Consider the following 24119-nt stretch of genomic DNA (forward strand, 5'->3'; position numbering starts at 1 on the left):
TACATAAATGATCCCTGATGAATGGGATGCAAAATATCAAAGTAATGAAATTAAACTGAGGGCATATATGACAATTTAGGCCGGGCTTGCACAATAAGGCCTCCTGCACACAACCGTTTCCCCCCCCCCCCCCCCCGTTTACTGCCCGTTTTTTGCGTTCCGTATACAGTCCGTATACGGCACCATTCATTCCAATGGTTCCGCCAAAAAACCGGAATGTACTCCGTATGCATTCCGTATTTCCGTTCTGTTTAAAGATAGAACATGTCCTATTATTGCCCGCAAATCACGTTCCGTGGCTCCATTCAAGTCAATGGGTCCGCAAAAAAAACGGAACACATACGGAAATGCATCCGTATGTCTTCCGTTTTTTGCTGAACAATATATTAAAAATGTTATGCCCAGCCCAATTTTATCTATGTAATTACTGTATACTGTATATGCCAAACGAAAAAACGGAACAGAAATGGAAACACAACGGAAACAAAAAACGGAACAACGGATCCGTGAAAAACGGACCGCAAAACACTGAAAAAGCTATACGGTCGTGTGCAGGAGGCCTATATCAGTTGTGTCTTGCTATCTTTTTTTTTTTTGCCGGACATATCTGACCTGTGTCCAGTCCGTCGTCCGCAGCCTGATATTGACGGTCAGATAAATGCTGTGTGCTATGTTTTTCTGTCTGGCGCTATGTGACATCCGCTGTCATTTCTGTACTACACCGGATGGCCAGCTATATGTGACCATGGCCTTATACGTAGATGACCTATAGTACTGTCTTCCATTTCCAGGCTGGGGGCTATACACTTGTGGTTAGGAGTTTGTACAAGGATCCAAGTGAAAGTTTACCCCCTCCCCCATGTAAGTGATGTGTTACAAGCCCCCGGTAGCTCCATTGTTGGGTAAAGTTCATGCTGACAAAGGACACTTTCACCTTCCCTAATCTCTGGCCTCTATACATTTAGATATTATTATATATATACATCATTATGTAATGATATAAAATTAACTACTATGGCAACGCTGCAGTTTTTTCGGGCGATTCCGGGGCGGTGGTCGCAGAGTGACCCCATTCTGTTTAATGGCTGCACTATTACACAGTGTAGCCCCGGCTGTTTGGGTTACTTACTCATGTTGACAATCTAGGGGTTTAATGATCCCCCCAAGATGCCCCCCCCCCCATAAAAGACCCTTCTTCATCAGCCTGTCTTCAAGTGAGCAGGAGAGGAGACGTCATAGGTTTATATAATGGAGGATCTGACAACTGCAACGGTGCCACCTATCTGTCATTATGTGTAACTGCAACCAGTATAAAATAACTGCAACCGTAATAATTTATTATACTCGCTGACATATTCTGCAGCGCTTTACGGATATTATCATCACACTGTCCCCGATGGGGCTCGCAATCTAAGGTCATAATAGCACAAATCGAGAATTAAATAGAGAAATACCGTAAGTGAAAATCATCATAGACTTACAGATGTCGGTGAAATTCGTAAATGTTGATAATCAACACATTCGATTTCGGTCCCATGGAGATTTGTTCCGTAAGTTAGAACGTTTAGGAGATGAGTTTAATTTTTACTGCTATTATACAGCAGTTACTAATGCAGCATTTTTGAACAAAAAATTCAGCCTAGGACCTCTTGCACATGGCACAGAAATTGAATAGAAGGACCTGTACGGCTCCAGTCATACAATAGTCCATGTGACGCCATATAGCATTCATTAAATGTTGTATGTAGACACCTACAATGCAGGAAATCGGAGGCACCGTATGCACTCCATACGCTTTTATGTGAGCATATTTTACTAGTGTTTGATTGCATCAAATTTCCTGTTTTTTTCAAAAATAAAAAATTTGCTGGGATTTTGCCATATCAAATAGCGACATTTTTTAAAAAAAAATATTTTTTTTAATCATTCAATTACAATAATTTCATTCAGCTTCAGAATCTAAAATAAAATATTTATGGCCTAATCAAGAATATTTTTTTTCATACAATTTTTTCACATTTTTTAAACATCAAATGTCAAACGTATGAAAATATTCCGCAGCCATTATGGTTATTTTTTGAATTTTTTTTTCTTGGCAGAAATTTATTTTAACACTTCACATGACGCTCGGCCACTTACTGTGTTTGCACTTACTTCATGTACAGCATATCTCTATCTAAGAGGAGGTCAGACTTGCAGACGTCTTGACTGAATGTACAAAGCAATTTTTCTTTTCTTGCCGTGTGCAAAATAAGTGTAAACAAAATGCGAAAAAGGTTAACAAAGGGCGTGTAACCCAGACAAAACTTTCTCCGGGCTATAGATATCAGGGGCTGACACCTTGATGTATTTTTTTGTGACAATGTTAATTGTTTCAATGGTGTTTCTAATTTTTTTTATTCCGTTTTTTTTTTTTTTTTACTACAACTTTTTACTATAATTATATATATATATATACATATATACACACATACAAATATATTACATTTGGGCACTGTGGGTAAAAGCAGTTTGTGAACTGAAAACTCTTGTCTGGATATATTTCAGAGCCACTGGTAAATATACCTTTAAGGCTACTTTCACACTAGTCATGGATCAGCAAAAATGCTTCCGTCATAATAATACAACAGTCTAAATCTGTTATGAACGGATCCGGTTGTATTATCTTTAAAATAGCCAAGACGGATCCGTCATGAACACCACTGAAAGTCAATGGGGGACAGATCAGTTTTCTATTTCCCTGTGTCCGAGAAAACAAGTCCGTCCCCATTGAATACATTGTGAGTCATGACGGGTCTGTCTTGCTTCGCATCCCAGGACGCATACAAAAACTCTGCTTGCTGCGCTTTTGTGTGCGTCATGGGAACGCAACCAAACGGAACGCATTCTAGTGCATTCCGTTTCGTTCAGTTTTGTCCCCTATGACAATGAATGGGGACAAAACGGAAGCGTTTTCCTTCGATCCTATGACGGAAAATGCTGGTGTGAAAGTAGCCTAATATCCCTATGGGCTTCCTTGTAAATATGCACACTCGGCTGAGCTAGTGTGTCTTCTTAAGATCTGCCATCATGGAGGGTCAGGACACCACCATACAGATTAAATGGGTGACCTATTGGCATGTTCATTCAGCTGCCTTCATTCTAATGTGTATGGGCATCTTCGTATCACGTCCATCTTTTAAGCTGGCCATATAAATTCGGTTGGACTGAACGCTCATAATTTTTTGAGGTACTCCCAGCTGATGTCGGGAAAGATATGGAGTGGGCTGTTGGATTTCAATATGCCTGATCCTTTTGTTGTCAGGGAGATGAGGTGTCTGGCAAAGACTTTCTCCCTTGTCACCATTCTGGACACATGCATGGTCTCCGAGCTGAGTGGACATGCGTAGAGAGTGTCTGGAGAGATAGCTGTAAGCCGAAGGTGTGTTCTTCTGACAGGTATCTCCTGTGTATGGCCGGCTTTAGCCCTGTGAACAAGAGCAGTTAAGCAAATTACATCTTTTGAATCATTGTTTTATGCTGGCAGCTCGGGGATTAATGGGGTGTGAAAGTGGCCGGGTTGTCCTTCTTTCAAAGGCGAAGAGACAATATAAGCTTATTGTAACAACAAGTCTACTGAAGTCTCTATCAATGTCTTTCTTCTCCTGCAGGCCAAGTGTAAAGAGAGGCCACCTCGGGTCATTTGGATAATTGTTGTGTATTGTTGCAATCCACAAACAATGCCAGTTAAATCTAATTATGTTAAACTGGGCCCATTTGCAAGAGAATAGACGCTGTGTGGTGGGTCTGGTAAATCAACATGTGGCTTTTAATAAGCGTTTCTTGACATAAAAAAATTGTCTCTGTGACATAAAAAATTTCACAAAGTGCATTAAATGCAATAGAGTAACAAATGAAAAACCTAAACATAACCATAGACAATAATGTCGCCCAAACCCACTAATTTGAAGGAGGGAGGGGGAGAGCTGCCGACCATCTGAAGCATATGGGAGAGTCCTGACTTTGCTCAGTCGTTTTGTTCTCAGGAGAGATAAGCCGCCGCCAGAAGTGTCTGTCAGCAGCTTATGCCCCTCTCCCCATTTAGAAAGTCACATGCTCCGCCAAGCCCATTTCATGTGCATGGGGAGGTTGGAAGGAACATTTGACGAAAATAATCCCATAGTTTCCATTGAGTCGATTTGGTGTTTGGTGGGATCTGACTTGCAGCTAGAAATCTGCAAGCACACACCCATGTGTCCAAGCCTTAAGATGTTTTTTAACATTAAAACATTCGATGCTGAAGTAGTTTTCATAAATGTCATACATCTTCAACCTTCTGCCTTCTGAAACTACAGCTCCCAGCATGCACACTTATTCTGCTGTTCTTGTCACTCTTATAGACGTGAAAGGAGGATTCTGTGAGTTGTAGTTTCAGAACAGCTGGAGTGTGGGAGGTTGCTGATCCTTATCCCACATTAATTCTCAAAGGATCCAAAGCCAAATTAAACCATTCCTTGACTTTAGTTTACCATCCAGCAAATTTCTTTTTTTAATATTTGACTTGCAACCATATTAACAGAGTTCTTCCAGAACATCCCATCTTTTTTTGGGGGCCTTCATATCTCATAAAGGTATATTCATAGCTTCTGTGATTGTCGCCATCTTGTCCCCGTCGTTCTTGTTATTTCGTTAAAGCCTGTGATAAACATTCAATAGCTATCTCTCCTGACTCCCTCTCGACCCTCCATACATAAATACATGTTTGGTTCGGCCAAACATGTATGTGTATTCATGGAGGAGAGGGGAGAAAGCTGCTGCTTATTTTGTAGGAGAACCAAAGCATTGTGAAAAATTATTCACTTTGCTTGATTCTTCTCTCCCCCGAGTCTCGACATCATCTGTCTGGGGAAAGTCAGGAGCTCCTGATGATCATTAGACTGTCGGCCACACCAGCCAGTCTGGGCGGGTTCGCCCGATAGCACACTAATGTGCTCTCTTTTAAACATACTTGTTCTTGAGTGGGATCTTCTCATAATGCCTTTTACTGCTTCAGTCAGTTAGGATTAAATTAGTAAAGGCTTAACTTGCTTGTCCTTGGGCTTCTGGAAAGACCGGGCTGCTCTGTTCATTTCAGGAGGCCAACAAGGGGTAGGGGGCCCCGATTCTCATGATCTCCATGGGGATAACTTCATAGAACTGAAATACTCCTTTAACCATAAATTAGTCATGGCTTCACTTGCTTGTTCTTGGGCTTCTTGAAAGCCTTTGCCAATCCAAATATTTATAGTTTTAGCGTGAAAATGTAGAATAAATTAGAGAGTGTAGAATGCCCCATCTTATTGTTTGGTTTTCATATTTCTCAAAGGTGTCCTAATGGTTTCTGTGATCATCTCCATCTTGATGTTGGTCATTTTCGTTGACTGTTCAACTCTTCCAAGCATTCATTTGCTCTTCTTGAGGAAAGTTAAGGCTAAATTAGTCAAGGCTCATTGTTCTTGTCCTTGGGCTTCATCAAAGTCTTTGTCAACACAAACATTTTTGGTTTCAGTGTGAAAAATGTAGAATAAATTCAAGAAGTTTGAGTTTAGATACATTTTCCCTTATTTTAGGGTGTTAATATTTGTTCTCACGTTTGGTAACCTTTATGTGATAAGTTCGCTATGAGAATTGGGCAAAAATAACAACTTTCCATCAAGGGTGGGAATGAAAAACAGAAAACAAGCCCTGGGTTGTTTGTTTCCTGGTGTATTATGGCATGGTATAATATACAATAATTTGGCCCCATGCACTTTTCATCAGTTTGTGTAAAGGCTGGTTTCAACTAGTTTCGTCATCGATCAGTGCTCATTATGACCTGGAGTCGGTTGTGTAAAAGGACTCTTAATGACATAATGTATTAGTTATGATACCAGTCTGTAAACTAGTAATCTGAGGAGATTCTGAACTCTACAAACCTTAGGGTTCCCACAGCAGCTCATGAATGTATACACCTACCTATACGATCAAGGAGTGCACCTTATCATGTATTGTTTATCAATGCTTGAGCCATAAATCAATTATAATAACAAGGAATGGCCTCACTGATGGTTTCAGTGCAGACTCATTCAGTAGCAAAGTGCACTATTCTATGTACAATGAAAAAAATGTACATTTTATGCTTTATGTTGGAACAGATGGTTGTGAAGTGCCAACGTTGCATGACATGGATCCCCTGTTAGCTGCTTAAAGGGGTTGTCTAGCAAAAAATATTTTTTTGGTAAAGACTTAACGGTGGATTTAGTCAGGAAGATTATGGCACAGATTATCGGGAACGAATGTTTCTGCGAAAGCTCGTTCCCGACAATATGCCCGTTTAAAAGTGCAGCAGATGACTTGAAGAATGAGCAAAACGCTACTTCATCAGCTGATCCTGTTGTTCATGCAAGCACCTTAATGAGCCTTTCTGGGAAGCAGATCGGGCTCTCTAAACAGTGATCTTCTGCCCAGAAACAATGCAGCTGTATGAGGGCAAGTGATCACAATAGTGATCCATCGTTTCCATACTGTGGAGGCGATCGATGCATGTAAATGCAGAGCTTCACCTCCAATGAGCGAGCAAAGAACGCTTCCTTTCTGGCAATCTGCCGCTGCTCGGCACGTGCAACTGTGCCTTTAGAATGGGATAAAAATAAAAATAAAAGAAGCAATATTCATGTGAATGTTCACACGCAACTCCCATTCCGATGCTTATCAGGTCAGTGCTGGTAAGGGTACTTTCACACTTGCGGCAGAGGATTCCGGCCGGCAGTTCCGTCGCAACCTGGACTCAAATAGATGCATTTGTGAGACGGATCCCGATGTGGATCCGTCTCACAAATGCTTTGAAATACCATATACGTCTCTCCGGTGTCATCCGGAAAAACGTATACGTTATAAATTTCTTTTGCATTTTTAAAGGTCTGCGGAAAGCTGGATCCGAACACTTAAATGTAAAGTGATCAGTATTTTGGCCGGAGATAAAACTGCAGCATGCTGCGGTATTTTCTCCTTCCAAAAAACGTAAGAGGGACTGAACTTAAAGCATCCTGAACGGAATGCTCTCCATTCAGAATGCATTAGGAGGAAACTGATCAGTTTTTTCCCGGTATTGAGCTCCTGTGACGGAACTCAATACCGGAAAACAAAAACGCTAGTGTGAGAGTACCCTAACTGCGGCACTGCTCTTATTGAAGTGACTGAATGGAGCTGCCTAGTTCCAGTGTCTTCTTCTGGCACTGGTCCTACCCTGAAACAGCTGATCACTGAGGGTGTGGGGTATTTGACCCCCACAGATCCTGAGGATAGGCTATCAATTTCAAAATCCTGGCCAACTAAACCCAATCTCAACAATGTAGAACCAGAGCTCCATCTCTGATCGCTGTAAGTCCAGTCACTCATTTCTCATGAATTGGCCGTGATTTTGTGCGCCAGGCCCAATCATGTCTAATTCAGTGTTTCTAGGCAGGGAAGAGGTTATCTGCACACTTTGTCCGATCAATAGAGAACTGCACTATTTATCCTTGTGTATTTATTAGCCTGAAGCCCTGTCACATTCACAGCAGATCGATAGCAACTCGTTGTGGGTTAATTATAATCGCTAAATAAACGCAGAAGTCTCAAAGTTCAGCCCGGCTCTGCAACGTTTCAGAAAACTTCAGAGGGCAAAGCCAGGGAAGTTTCATTGATCTGTCCAGGACAGGTGGGAGTTTGAACCTGTCCACAGAGTGATTGTACCCTTCTAAATGAGGCTCTTATCTGACGCTCTGCCTATCTAATAATGGATGTCATTTAAGATAAAAGGTTCAACCAATTGATTTGGAAAACGCCTGGAAGTATTTTTTTCTAATACCTTCAGAAGTCCCAAGTCAAGTCAACACCATTGATTTTTGTGTTTTCTAACATTGGCAAAGTTATTCTGTTCACCATAACTTTAGTTGGTTTCTTGATAATAAAAAGTGTTACATACGATAGATCGATAGATAGATAGTTAAATAGACATATGTGAGATAGATAATTAGAGAGAGATAATAGATAGAAAGAACATGATGGATGGATAGATGGACATATAGTATATAGATGATAGATATTAAATAGACAATAGATATGGTATGAATAGATAGACAGACAGATAAATAGATAGATATGAAATTGATGTGATGAATAGATAGATATGAGATTGATAGATGACAGATAGACATTAGATGGGTAGATAGATATTAAATAGTCAATAGATAGATAATAGATATGAAATTAATTTGATGGATAAATAGATAAAAAGATAGATAGATATGAGATTGATAGATCACAGATAGATAATATATAGAAGCTAGATGGATAGATAGATAATAAATCTGCTGATATATACCGTAGATATCACAGCCTCCTTAAAGAATTCCCCTATCTCCCTTGGCTATCAATGGACAACCACCTCTCGTCAGCGGGTCGCTCAACCAGTCTTCCTATTATTGCTGGTCCGATTGGCTGCCTTGTTCTAGTACCTTGGAAAGCCCAGATAGAGCATTCCGACACTACTGTGGCTATATTATAGGATGGCAGAGTTGGTCAGCGCAATAGGCATGAAGGAATGCTCCACAATGTGTGTGGGCACCTACCGTCTGCATACACTCTGATAAGGTAAACCATTATCTTACAGCCAGGGCATTAAGGGAGCATGATTGACGATGATGTAGCCAGTCTAATCACCATCACATGAAAAGAACAGAAAACATAAATTCATGTTGATTTACAAGAAAGGGCCGCTAACATCATGACATCTGCAAGTAAACATTTTTAGGAACTTGTCGGATTTGAAGATGCTAGATGGAAAGCTGCTGTTTTTGAGGTTGAAATCAATACTACCATCAGAATTCCACCGCGTAGAATACTACAGACAGATAGGGGGTCATTTACTATCAGATATACGCCCGTTTTTGCGGTGACAGGTCTAAAAAAGGGTGGGTGGCCTGTTTTAGGTGTAGAAAATGGTCTAAATATAAGCCAGCAAGGAAGCTGGCTTACATTTAGACCGGCGGTGGATGTGCCGAACTTATATAGAAATGCCGGTCTTAATAAATGACCCCCATAGTTTCTATAGTTATGTAGGAGCATATAGACATAGCTACCAGTGTACGTGACAAAGCACGCCTGGGGCCCAACAATTAAGGGGCCCTCTCTCCTCTCATACATAAGGAGTAGTGATGGCTATAGGTGATGGAAAGGGGTGTTGCTTTTTTCATTATTCCTGTGCTGTGACATCATGCTGACATCATCATATTTTTCTTTCTTGTTCTGTGACATCACAGTGTACATCATAACCTTTTGTGTGTGTTATGCCTCGGCTATGATATCATGATGTGCATTATCTTTGTACTGTGACATCACTGTGTTTATTATCTCTGTACTGTGACATCACTGTGTTTATTATCTCTGTACTGTGACATCACTGTGTTTATTATCCCTGTACTGTGACATCACTGTGTTTATTATCTCTGTACTGTGACATCATTGTGTTTATTATCCCTCTACTGTGACATCACTGTGTTTATTATCTCTGTACTGTGACATCTCTGTGTTTATTATCTCTGTACTGTGACATCTCTGTGTTTATTATCTCTGTACTGTGACATCACTGTGTTTATTATCCCTCTACTGTGACATCACTGTGTTTATTATCCCTGTACTGTGACATCTCTGTGTTTCTTATCTCTGTACTGTGACATCTCTGTGTTTATTATCTCTGTACTGTGACATCAGTGTGTTTATTGTCCCTGTACTGTGACATCACTGTGGTTATTATCCCTGTACTGTGACATCACTGTGTTTATTATCCCTGTACTGTGACATCACTGTGGTTATTATCCTGTACTGTGACATCACTGTGTTTATTATCTCTGTAGTGTGACATCACTGTGTTTATTATCCCTGTACTGTGACATCACAGTGGTTATTATCTCTGTACTGTGACATCACTGTGTTTATTATCCCTGTACTGTGACATCACTGTGTTTATTATCTCTGTACTGTGACATCACAGTGGTTATTATCTCTGTACTGTGACATCACTGTGTTTATTATCTCTGTACTGTGACATCACAGTGGTTATTATCTCTGTACTGTGACATCACTGTGTTTATTATCGCTGTACTGTGACATCACTGTGTTTATTATCGCTGTACTGTGACATCACTGTGTTTATTATCTCTGTACTGTGACATCACTGTGTTTATTATCTCTGTACTGTGACATCACTGTGTTTATTATCCCTGTACTGTGACATCACTGTGTTTATTATCCCTGTACTGTGACATCACAGTGGTTATTATCTCTGTACTGTGACATCACTGTGTTTATTATCCCTGTACTGTGACATCACAGTGGTTATTATCTCTGTACTGTGATATCACTGTGTTTATTATCGCTGTACTGTGACATCACTGTGTTTATTATCCCTGTACTGTGACATCAGTGTGTTTATTGTCCCTGTACTGTGACATCACTGTGTTTATTATCTCTGTACTGTGACATCACCGTATTTTTTATCTCTGTACTGTGACATCACTGTGTTTATTATCCCTGTACTGTGACATCACTGTGTTTATTATCCCTGTACTGTGACATCACTGTGTTTATTATCTCTGTACTGTGACATCACTGTGTTTATTATCTCTGTACTGTGACATCACTGTTTTTATATCTCTGTACTGTTACATCACTGTGTTTATTATCCCTGTACTGTGACATCACTGTGTTTATTATCCCTGTACTGTGACATCACTGTGTGTATTATCCCTGTACTGTGACATCACTGTGTTTATTATCTCTGTACTGTGACATCACTGTGTTTATATCTCTGTACTGTTACATCACTGTGTTTATTATCCCTGTACTGTGACATCACTGTGTTTATTATCCCTGTACTGTGACATCACTGTGTTTATTATCCCTGTACTGTGACATCACTGTGTTTATTATCCCTGTACTGTGACATCAGTGTGTTTATTGTCCCTGTCCTGTCATATCAATGTGTGTATTATGGATGTACTATGACATCACTATGTGCATTGTCTCTGTATTGTGACAATTTGTGTAATTTTCCTGTACATTTTGAAGACTGAAATAACTATATTATGAGCTTGCTGCTGAAGTTAAAGATCCTGACGGATCCCATTATAGTGAATGGGGATCCGGTGGCACATGGTGGTATTTGGCTATGCCGGATGCAGTGAACTCCGGCTGTCTGTTCCTTCACCAGAACAGACTGCCAGAGTTCATAATGCAGATGTGAACGCGGCCTTAGGCATTAATATTCTCTTAACTCTTTCATACTTGCTCTTTATGTCCTGTTTACCTTGAGTAAACATGGCCACTGTTGCATGTGAATATGCAGACATGTATTACGAGTCTGTTGAATGGTACCAGATAGCAAGGACACTATGGGAAGTGGTTATCTAAAGTCTCTGTTGGCAATCTAGCTCCAATAGTTTATCAGATATACAATACAGCTCTCAATTAGTATGAGATTATGACAAGGAGACAGCAAGGACATGAGGGACTCTTTTTAAAGGATATCTACCATGAAAACAAAGTAGCTCTAATTTACAACTATGAGATTTGCGATAAAGAACTAGGAAATCTGAATAATATATATTTTTTCCCGAGCAAAGAAAGACCTTTGATTTTAGAGTCCTGCCCTCTTACCATATTACCGCTGAAGAAGTTACATAATACATTATAGTAACCATGGCAACTTATTACGAAGTTATTCTTAAAAGAATGATCCATGCTTCATTGCAATGAATGAGACTGATCTGTGATACCACATCAAACCCGTGGACAGGTGTGGCACTGTTTATGAGAGAAAGCAACCATGGTTCCTAATCCTGGACAAACCCAAACCTGTTTACGTGCTCCAATCATGGAGATCATGGTGACTGTAAGGCTAAAATTTATAAGTAGGTGGGATAACTCTACCAGAAGAAGACAAAATTCTGTTGCTCTTACCTTCTCTGAAATGTCAGAAAATTGGGAAGATCTTTTACTGAGATGATCTGTCCATAGTTTTCACAGATTAGCTGTTGAATTTGTGAAGTAGTTTTCCCTTCGTATTATTGGTTTTAATGTGATATCCCGAGTTGCAGCTGATCGTGAGATGTAGTCTTTGGGTTAGGGGTCTTCACCCTTCCTGTTCATGACTTTTGTGGTTATGCTTGTAGTTGCCTTTTTCCTCTTTTAGCTCCATCTCTTCCCAACATAACTGTTATTCACAACGAGTAAGGTCTTCTCATGATAAATCTAAAAACAGATTTCAAAATGTGTGCTTCAAGAAGAACAATCCTGTTTGTTTTGAACGATCTTCATGGTATTATCAAAATTCTTAATTGTCACCAAAGTTCAAAGGTGCCAATATTTCCCTTGTTGCTCAAGTTGGTTTAGAAGATAAAAAGGAAGGAGGGCTGACTTTCAGATCAACACTGATAACAAACAATATTTTACTATTTTCCTTTGATGCCTTCAACCCAATATCCTTATGATTGACCTTCAGCACATCCAAATCCAAAACCCAACTTTTTCTTTGAGAAGTGTTTGGCTGTCTCTCAGGGCATTGTAGCATTCATGGCTGGGAAGTAAACTATTTCTGTAAGGAGGCACAAAGAATTTTGGTTCTTGTAAAGGTGCAAGACGAAGATGGGGCACTCACAAAGTGTAAACAGAATATATTCACGTTAAGATAAAAGTGGAATAGAACTCCTAGATGAATGCTTCTGACATAGTAGAATTTTAAACATCTTACAAATGGCTTTCGGAAACGTGGTAGATGTTGCGTGTATAAGTAATGGTTGGTACCTTCTTTGTTTGTAAGGACTTCCAGGATTCCATCGATGTGATCACTTAGCTGAGGTGATATGTTGATATAACTTTTCTTGGCTATGGTATACAAACAGCTTGTCAGAGGCTTAATGGACTATACTTTCACTAAGGGCATGGAGGGGCAATGTTGAAGAGTGAATGTAGCACGTTCTATCCCCTCGGGCTTGATTCATTGTTCTGTGTTAGAAATGTTCAAAGGCAAAATTTATTTCATTCCTGGAAGGGTTGTCTATGATTAAAAAGGTCTATATAAGCAAGAAATACTGGTATGGTCCAAAACTTTAAAAAACCCTTAAAGGAGTTGTTTGGTTTGGGAACCTCTCTAAAGCGACCACATGCCTCAAAAGACCCCTTGTAAGCACCAGATATAGTAGGGGGAAGCAGCTGCTCACTGCTTCCTTCTCCTGTAACCTTAAGATCCTCATACATATTACTTTAATGCTGAAGGCTCAATTTCAACCAAAACCTTTGTTTGTTGGGTGAAACTTAGAAATGAACAATCATTTTTGCCAACCGATTACGACCATAATCGTTTGGAAAGGTTGGTGGTGTTTGAAATTTTGAACTGATAGTTGGACAAAAGATCTTTCTTTAAAAGTATGTTCCCTGAAAGTTCTTTCGCCCATCACCCGGTATCATTATGGTCTAAAATGTGTATGATGATGGTGTTAAAACCGATTGTTCTCCAGATCATTGTATGTTTTACTGCTGTTCAATGAGAAACCAACTTCTTTCTAATGTGTAGGGTCTCCTTCAGGCTGGTCATAGATAATTGACCAGTTGTTCAGCTGTTCCTTCTGACTTTTCAGCGCCCATTGAAATTAACAGATCAATTTCAATGCCAATCAACAACATAACATTCGATTGGCTTTCATTTTTACATGTATGATTTACATATTGTTGGCAGCACATTTACCTGGGGTGATGTGCAGTCAACACAAGTCCCAATTACATAGACAAAAACAGTCTTCAAGAAAAAAAAAACATTCTTTGTAGCAACTCCCTGTTTGTGCTAATACATGCTAGGAAGGGTTTAATTAAAAAAAGGGTCATCCTTAGTGGCCAGTCTGTTTTGGGCCTTAATAACCATTTTTCAATTGAAGTTTTTTTTTTCCATTGGAAAAAAGGTGTATTTTTTAACTTAAATTAACTTTAAATTTAATAAAACTTTAGAAACTTTTTTTTTTTTAACCTTTTACTAGTACCACAAGGAGACTGCAACAGGCGACCTGTTGATCGCTTAATATTAATGCATTGTATGGCTTATGCTGTACAAATGCATTACACTGTCAGTGCTATACTGACAGTCACCAGAGAGGCACAACCTGATGGAAAATACTGGAGGCAGACCTGGGGCCCTGAACAGACATTGGCACCCCTCGATTTCATCTGTGGGGTGCTGATGGGAAACAGAGGGAGTCCTCTCTCCCTCTATAACTGCTTACATGCCGTGGTCGGTATTGACCGCGGCATCCAAGGACTTAAACACCATGGATATCTGCTTCTGCCAATCTTTCCTTGCTCTCCACTGCACAGAAGCACCATGCAACAGCACCAGCCTAGGGCCACTTAGTGACCATCATAAAAAGGACTATTTTTGGTGACTAAGGGATTAAAAATAGCCATCATAACTCAACTTTAAGCTTACTTGAGAAAATATATCCACAGTTTACTCGTAGTACTCATGTTCTGTACCACTTGTCGCCCTTGTGAATGCAAATAATCAGTCCAACAACAACATCTATGGAAAATTAGGTACTCAACAAGTAACAGTCCAAAGGATTGTACTCATTCCCACACCTTCAAACTTGACCCAACGTCTCCATCCTTTCTCGAAACTTGATTACCTTCCTTTGGACTGATTCAGGAACACAATCTATTTGCTGACTGTTTTGAAAGAACACCTAATAATTTAATGTCGTTGAGTATCGAAATTATAAATTTTTACTACAGACAAAAATATAAATTATGCTTAAATTTAAAGTAAGCGGTCATTGAATCAATAGAATGTAATTCATATGTCGCTCCTGTATGTGTATGTAGAGTACAAGACCTCCATATAACAATAGCTGAAGGAAAATGACCCGTATGTCGCCACAATGAAATCCAGGATTAATGATGTCCCGTCTTTTCCTCTTATAAAGCTGATCTGTCCGTCAGAGCATTCAGATCCTATTAAAAGGGAAATTGTTGCACTTATGGTTTGGTGCAGCCGTGGACTGACCCCCGGGGCCCTATTGTTCTAAAACCCAAGGGAGATGTCCAGGCAATTTGTAGTATATTGAACAGTTTCCTTCCCTGTCTGCTGCTTGTATAATCATAGCAGGAGGAGGAGGAGGAGGAGGCGAGGGAATGAAGGAGAGGAACGTGTCAAAAAATCCCATAATGGCAGGATTTAAAGCCCTGTTAAGTAGCTGAAAGCCGTAAAGATCCTCACAAGAGGCAGACTCAATCCTCGGCCCTATTAACAAAGAAAATGTTAGTACAGGCAAAGAAACTGCTACCAGTCTGTGTCAGGCTACGAAAGAGGACACTTCATGTTTGGTTTCTTGGTGGTGAATCATATAGCTAGCGTCGTGCTGTGCTGCTATATTAACATTGCTCCACCATATACCATGGCATTGTCAAATATAATTTTAACTCTTTGACCTCTGTAAATAGGACATAGGGAGATTATACAGGTAAACTGCTGTGTAATCGAATCTACTCCAACTCCTTGAGGGTGTAGCTTTCCATAATATTAGCACCACAATAATTAAGAGATTTGCGCCGCTTCATAATTGTGGAGCATAGGATGGCAGTAGATTGTGACCGCCATGTAATACGTCTGTCTTAAATGTCTCCCATTGTGTTTATGGTACAACGGTGATTGAATCCCACTAAGGGTCCATTTGTACAGGGCGATAAATTGTCTGAAACCAGCGGCCGATCTTCACTTGCAATAATTGTGTCTTTTTTGTACATAAGATTGTTTGTGCAATCATTTGTCCCTATGCCTCCATTACAATGAAAATCATATATTTAAAGGGAACCTATGACATTAAACATGGTGTCTGAGCTGCAGGAAGCAGGTTATAGAGCAGGAGGAGCTGAGCAGATTAATGTATAGGTTTATGGGAAAACACCCAGTAATACTTGTAGTTCATTAATTATGGCATAAAATGTAGTGGGTAAAGCGGTAAAAACATTCCAAATGGGGTGGAATTGAAAAAAAAAAAATGCAAACCAACCACCGTTTTATGGGTTTTGTTCCCACTGCGTTTTGTTTACGGCAAATCTGACCCATGCCCTTCATTCTTTATGTGTAAATTTTTTTTTTTACATCACCATATTCTGACATTATAACTTTTTTATACTTATGTCTACTGAGCTGTTTAGGGGCTCATTTTTTGCAGGGACAATTCATAGTTTTTATTGATACCATTTTGGAGTGTGCATGACTTTTGAATCACATTTTATTTCATTTTTTTGGGAGGCAATGAAAAAATGGCTTTCGCCGCTTTCGCCGTATTGTTTTTTAATTTTTTAATTTTAATATTATGGGCATTTTTGGTCGCGTCGATAACCAGGATGTTTATATTTATTGTTATTTAGGTATTTTTATTTTAATTATACGGAAACTTTTATATATTTATTTTTTAAAATATATTTTTAAACTTTTTTTGATTTTTTTATGATCATTTTAATATCATTTTAAAATGATGTTTTAGAATTTTTCATTTTGATCTATAAGCGATTTAAAAAAATGACAATTTCTTTGCATTCATTGCCATCCGGTGGCCAAAATAAGAATTGCAGCATTAATGCTCTGAATTTCTTCATAGAGATTCAGAGCATTCAGTGCATGTACTGAAGTCCCGATTGGCCGCACGGGGCTTCAGTACTAATCAAGGTTTTTGCGCATTCAGGTGCCGTGATCTCACTTGATCACGGCATCTAAAGCATTTAATTACCGCGATCGGCATTATTGCCGATTACGGTAATTAGCCGCAGGTCTCTGCTGTTTGAAACAGCAGAGACTTGCCGGCCATGACGCCAGCTGCACGCGCGAGCGGCGTCATGCTAGCACATTATGGTGCTGGTAGCGAAAGGGTTAAAAGACAGAGATGGTTGACCAAAAATTGGACAGGCCAAGTCCACCAGATAAAGAACCACCTTTTGAGGCTCTTCACCATGGCTTATTGAGAGGGTGGTCTGAAAATCTTGGTTGTAATGAAGAAACAACCCCTTTAATTAAAGGAGTTTTATGGGACCTAGATATGGATGGCCTATCCTCAGGATAGACCATCAGTATCAGATCGATGCGGGTCTGCAACCTGGAACCTCCACCGATCAGCTGTTTTGGTCAGCCACCGGTGCTGGAAACTATATAGTGGACGGAAGACTCTGTCTAGGGTATTGCTGCTCACTCGAATGAGATCGGAGCCGCAGTACCACGGCATGACTACTGGACAGTGGACCGAACCTTCTGCTTCAGGCTGTATAGTTGCCAGCAGCTGCCTGGAACAACTGAGGTGGGGTGCCGGATGTAGGACCCCCACTGATCTGATACTGATCATCTTCTTGAGAAGTACCAAAAAGGTAGCTTGGTGATAATACTGCATTTTGCACTGCCTTGTAGTATAAACCTAAGGGAAAGAAAATACATAAAAAAAAAGACTATTACATACACAGTAAAGTCACCAGCCGCACTGGCTGGACCATTAAACCTTATTTGGTTTTGTTATTACTGTTCATGCACAGAGCGTGTAACGCGTTTCATTCGCTACAGGTTTTAATAGCGATGTATTCTAAATATTTATCCATAGTATTCTCCGGAGGGCAATAAATGAGTGATTTACAGCTTTTTTGAGGAGCTATCACTTTACACAGAGACTCTCTTCCACATAGAAGTTGTTAGGAGCATATTCGGTGGCAAGGAACGTAATAATGGCGTCCATTCCTCGAGGAAATGTTAACGTACTGTCTAATATTCAGTCTGTGTATGTGGATGCAATTATTCACTTTTTAAAAATTCAATCTCCAATCTTCCTTTTTTTTCTTCAGAATTTTTCGATGATTTCTCAGAAGGCCGAGAATGTGTCAACTGTGGAGCAATGTCTACCCCTCTTTGGAGGAGGGATGGTACAGGCCACTACCTATGCAATGCATGTGGGCTGTATCATAAGATGAATGGTATCAACCGCCCGCTGATCAAGCCCCAACGAAGGCTGGTAAGGATTTTAGGGAACTACGAAATTGTCCAAAAAAAAATTCTACTGTTGTTTTGATGCTGCACTCTAAGGCCCCATCCTCCCATGGCAGATATGATCAGGATTTTGAAGCCAATATTCTCATGTGTAGCAAACATTAATTTGACACCTAACACATTAAACATTACCAGCAAACTTTAATGGGGTATTCCAATATTTGTATAATGTTGGCCTATTCTCAGCATAAGCCATCAACATGTAACTGGTGTGGGTCCGATTATCAGTATTCCCACTGATCAGCTGTTCAAGGAGGCTGCGGGGCTCTGGTGAGCTCCACGGCCTCCTCACAGCTTACCAAGCACAGAGCCGTCCATTGGATGGTGGCTGTACTTGGGATTGCAATCTCCTACTTATAAGGGGGTGTTCATAAATTTTTCAGGTGGGGGTCCAAAACCCAGGACCCCTGCCAATCAGCTGTTTGAGAATGTACCAGTACTGGCAGTAACGCCGCAGACCTCTCATAGCTTTGCCTAGACCATATGACCATGGGTCACATGGCATAGACGCAGCTCAGCCGCATTGAAGTGAATTGGACTGAGCTGCGAAACCAAGAACAACGACTATACAATGTACCCTGGTGAGCTGAGAGAAGGCTGTGGCGCTATTGTAAATGCCGATCCCTTCTCCAAACAGGTGATCGGCAACACCCTGGACCCCCACCGATCAGATACTGATGACCTATCCAGAGGAAAATTTCTGAAAACCCCCTTAAAAGTAGGACTTTCTCAATAAAGATTGGTCCTTGCATTCAGAATGACCAACCCTATCAGGCAGTATGCCTGGTTTGCTAGGGTTGATCAAGCTGACAGATGCTCTTCAATGCGTTAAGTGTTAACATTTGCTGCATCTGTATAAATCTGCCCATTAGAAACCATTTCTGGTTTTGACAATGCTGACCAAATCTCTAATGTGAGAATGGGACCTAAAGGTCGCCATACATCGGAGACAGCTGTTGGGCAGCTGTAGTAGTAAGGAGCATTTCAATGGCAAGGAACATATTCTTGATTGATAACATGGATCTATCAATAATTTTAAAATTGCCCCAATTTACTTTAGAGGGGTTGTCAGGGCTTTTACTATTTTACTTTGCCATAGATAGCAGTGATGAACAAGAAGAGAGACGCGCGCCGTCTTTCCATGCAGCTGATCAGCGGGGGTGCTAGGTGTCTGACCTCCGCCGATCTCAATACTGAAAGCCCGGATAACCCCTTTAATTGAAAAGTGATTGCATGCTCGCAATATATCATATTCTTTACCTTTACAGCTGCTGAACCATCAACAGGTCCATCATTGACATATCCTTCCACCTAGTGGTCAATCAGTAAAGGACACTATTAATGCTCACTTTTCTCTTGTGCAGTCCGCTTCCCGCCGTGTTGGCCTCTCCTGTGCCAACTGCCATACAACCACTACAACCTTGTGGCGTCGAAATGCAGAGGGAGAGCCTGTATGTAACGCCTGTGGACTATATATGAAGTTGCATGGTGTTCCTAGACCTCTAGCAATGAAGAAGGAGGGCATCCAGACAAGGAAACGAAAACCAAAGAATCTGAGCAAGTCTAAAACTCCAGCAGGTACAAAGAAGTCCAAAATGAGCCCCATTTAAAAACTCAAATGTGTTATACATAAACTTTAAGGGGTTGACCACCCTTAGAGAAACATGGTTGCTTTCTTCCAGAAACAGCACCATGTCTGACCATGGTTTCTATCTAGCTTAGCATTGGATTGACTGAAGTTGTAATACAACCTGTGGCCAGGTGTGGCACTGTTTTTAAGAAGCAAGCAATCATGTTTTTCTCAGTTTGTCACCAAATATGGTAAAAGGTAGCTAAGATCTTCTGACACTGTTTGTGAGATATCTCCATGTGCTTGGGTGATTTCCTGTTATTTGAAGGACACCAGTGTCAGCAAATTTATCTACTTTTGTACAAACATTCTTGTAGCAGAGAACAATTATTTGAAAGTTGCTTCAATTCAAAAGTATATAAAAAGGGCATTATTCATAAAATATAATAAAACAACCTGACATCTAAATCCAAACCAAAGGAGAAAAACAAGGTGGAGACTTATCAAGGTGGAGCATATGACCAAAATTTTAAGAGTTTCTCCACTTTTGACCTTTGTTAGAAGAGTCCCTTGACAATAAGCTAATCACAAAGCATCCCCAGGCCAGGACCCCCAGGGATTAGCTTTGATATGTGGGGAAACCTGGTAGTAAGTGTTCAGTTTCCCTACAGTGACCCCAAAGGGGAAATGAAGCATTACACAGGGTCAATGGGTTGTCTAGGTAATAAAGGACAAGACAGATTCTCCAGAGTGATGCTCTTTGCATCCAATCCTTAACAGAGGACCTCCTTTTCAGTTTACAGACTTCAGAATTCAATAATTTGGTCTATGACAATGTCCTCCTAACATATAAACTTCATTGAAAAAATTATGGAAGCAAAAAAATTTCAAGAAATACACAATTTGGTGTTGAGTGTTAGCTCCCATCATCTTGTTCCAGACTGGTATCCAGCTGGTATCTTAGTGATGGCGGCATGGACACCCTTTTCATAATTACTATGGTTAGTAGATCCTAAGGCCTCTTTCACACGGGCGAGTTTTCCGCGCGGATGCGATGCGTGAGGTGAACGCATTGCACCCGCACTGAATCCGGACCCATTCATTTCTATGGGGCTGTGCACACGAGCGGTGATTTTCACGCATCACTTGTGCGTTGCGTGAAAATCGCAGCATGCTCTATTTTGTGCGTTCTTCACGCAAAACGCAGGCCCCACAGAAGTCAATTGGGCTGCATGAAAATCGCAAGCAAGTGCGGATGCGGTGCGATTTTCACGCACGGTTGCTAGGAGTCGATCGGGATGGGGACATAGTTATAAGGGAAAATAATAGTATTCTTAATACAGAATGCTTAGTAAAATAGGGCTGGAGGGGTTAAAAAAAAATAATTGTAACTCACCTTAATCCACTTGTTCACGCAGCCCGGCTTCTCTTCTGTCTTCTTCTTTGAGGAAAAGGACCTGTGGTGACGTCACTGCGCTCATCACATGGTCCATCACATGATCCATCACCAGAACCTGTGGTGACGTCACTGCGCTCATCACATGGTCCATCACATGATCATGTGATGAGCGCAGTGACGTCACCACAGGTCCTTTTCCTCAAAGAATAAGACAGAAGAGAAGCCGGGCTGCGCGAACAAGTGGATTAAGGTGAGTTAAATTATTATTGTTAATTTTTTTTTTTAACCCCTTCAGGGCTATTTTACTAAGCATTCTGTATTAAGAATGCTATTATTTTCCCTTATAACCATGTTAATTACATCTACACAACCTTGAACCCAAACCTGAACTTCAGTGAAGAAGTTCGGGTCTGGGTACCACATTAAAAAAAAATTCACGCGCGTGCATAACGCACTGCACCCGCGCGATAAAAACTGAACAACGGAACGCAATCACAGTCAAAACTGACTGAAATTGCGTACCTACTTGCGCGGGTTTGCCGCAATGCACCCGGGACGCATCCTGAGCCAAAACGTGACGCCCGTGTGAAAGAGGCCTAAGTGTTTTAACTCTTCTTCTTGCATTTTTTCTTAGTGATGTATTTGTTTTTAAGAGCTTTTTATGCTTTTCATATCAGGACCAAACGGCACTGAGAACCCCACTCCATCTACTACCACTACAGAAGACATGCGCCCTATAAAAATTGAACCCGGACTGTCGCCTCCTTATGGACATTCAGCAATATCTCAGGTACTACAATGCTGGTGCTTCTCTAATGCGTAAAATGGTCTGCTTGACAATATTTGTTCTTTAGGTATGTACTCACTACTAGTGTTTTTTTCTTTTGCAGGCATCAGCTTTATCCACTATCACAAGTCATGCGTCATCTATTCATTCGATGATGGGTCTCAAGCTATCTCCTCAATCCTATCACTCTTCAGTCAACACATCTCCTCAAGCCAGCTCCAAAAATGACTCCTGGAATAGCTTGGTCTTAGCTTAATTCAACTCTCCCTCTGGCCTTCTGCACCTCCAGTCATGACTTGAACATTCGGTTTATCATCCAAAGGATTTGGTCATTGTACATCATAATAAAAACTGCCAGAGGAGATGTCGCTGAAAAATAAAAAAGTTAAAAATTCTGGGCTCTCTCGAGAGAGAGTGAGAGAGTTTCAGCTACTTTAGAATTGAAAGGAACTTCTAGCAAAGTAATTTAATGTTTATTCTTATAGCAAAAGACTTTTATACATTGGACGGTATTTAATGTGAATGGACAGAAAAGCTGCTGGCGAAAAATCAATGTTTCTCCGTACCAAAATCATGCTTGCCAGAAACCGTTTAGAAAAACGACAGCAAATTTTGAAGGGGATGGGGGGGGGGGGGGGACATTGTACATTAAGGAGCAACACTGGAAGTGTCTGGAAATCTTTCAGCTTCATTTGCATCTATCGTTATGGTTGTGGAAATCAGTGCTTATGAAATTCTAAATAAGAAAAGGACATTTTGTTCTTCACCAAGAAGGGGGTGCTCCCAAACGCTACCACTGCTGTAAGCCTTTTTTTTAAACCAGTTCCGAGGTAAATCGGTTACTTGTTCTTACGTTCATCCAAGCAAATGGCAGAATTGGTTCCATTTTAGTCTCTCCCGTTCCAGTGGGTTCTTAAGTAGTTATGGTGCACGTCTTATAAACATGAAAATTTGCGCAAATTTAAGAACTTTGTAATAAATCCATAAGTGTTGTGTTTCCTGATCCATGCAGGAAGCCACCAATTACCCTGTAAAAATCAGATCCACACAGTGAAGTTTGGAAAAAAAGTGTTATTTAAGCTTCGTCAATCTGTAGTTTTGTAAAATGCTGAGTAAAATGAAGCTAGAATTATATTCTGCAGTTTATTTAAATATGACTTTTGCATACATTTTATCACATCGACTGTTATGATGCCCTGTTTTGAGGGTAGTGACTTGCTCATTCGACGATCATCCCAGTCATAATCTGAGCAAATAACCACACTCCATTCAGGTTGGAAAAAATGGATGGAATTGCTTGCAGCTTGTATATTAAGTGGTGGGAATAACTTTTTGGAAGAAAAGATCAATTTCTCATAGAATTTTGCTTAGTCCACACCAAGGTGGCTGCCTCTAATTCTTGTGGATATCAGATACGGAACATGTTTGGTTCCTTTGTACACTTGATGGCTTGTCTTTTTACAAAGAGAAACAGTCACAATAGACTCTGTCGTATGGGAAAGTTCATGGCCAGTGTCAGTACCAGGTACATCTAGCCAACTGCAAGGATGCAATGGATTTGAGGGACCCACGGTAATGTAAATAGATGGGAAGACAGAGGGCAATGAGTTTTTCTGTTAGAGAGTTTGACACTTTTGAAGACAGAATGGACATAAGACTTCTTTATCTTTGGGTGTTTTCTACTTAAATTACAGCAATCTGACCATTCTTTCAGAAGTCAACATGATCAACCACTTGTGATGCCAATGGCAGATAGTTTTAGCCAAAATGTGATCTCTCAGGTTGAATTTTACTAGTTTATTGCTCCTAGTATTTAGCTGATCATTCTGCGTAAGCGCAGTTTAGACTTCCATGTTGATGGTCAGATCATGTGTACAGGTGATTAATTAGCCACTCTCTATAAGATCATGATCTTATTCGAATAGCCAGGTGTAGGCATATAGGAAACATCCTTGCATGCTTGCCATTTGTCCTGCCAAGGTCCTGCCCTGAATCTTTTTCCATGCAACCAACCAGAAATGCGGAAAGGAGAGGTCATCTCAAATAAGGGTCAATATGTGCATAATATAGAGGGAAATGAAAATCAGCCACAGAAAAATCTGGTCTAAATGAGGTGTGGTGTTCTCAAGAAGTGTTCTTTTGATGAGGTTTAACCAACGTCTTACTGAACTGACAAAAGATACATAGAAGGTTCCCATTCCAAAATGTAAAACTCATGATTCTGAGATATCTGCAGAGACATTTCTACATA

At 40.3% G+C, this 24119-nt stretch overlaps 1 protein-coding gene across 2 annotated transcripts in view; it reads left to right on the plus strand.

The window, feature by feature from the left end:
* GATA4 (GATA binding protein 4) overlaps positions 1-23679 on the plus strand; it is a 93077-nt gene extending 69398 nt beyond the window's left edge. For both annotated transcript variants that reach the window (XM_040427190.1, XM_040427189.1), the window contains exons 3-6: positions 17911-18077; positions 19477-19690; positions 21759-21871; positions 21972-23679. In XM_040427190.1, coding sequence (XP_040283124.1) covers positions 17911-18077; positions 19477-19690; positions 21759-21871; positions 21972-22124 — 647 coding nt within the window. In that variant the 3' untranslated portion in view covers positions 22125-23679. The remainder of the gene's footprint in view (positions 1-17910; positions 18078-19476; positions 19691-21758; positions 21872-21971) is intronic.
* Positions 23680-24119: the final 440 nt, after the last annotated feature.

Source organism: Bufo bufo, chromosome 4, assembly GCF_905171765.1.
Source record: "Bufo bufo chromosome 4, aBufBuf1.1, whole genome shotgun sequence".
Lineage (NCBI taxonomy): Eukaryota > Metazoa > Chordata > Amphibia > Anura > Bufonidae > Bufo > Bufo bufo.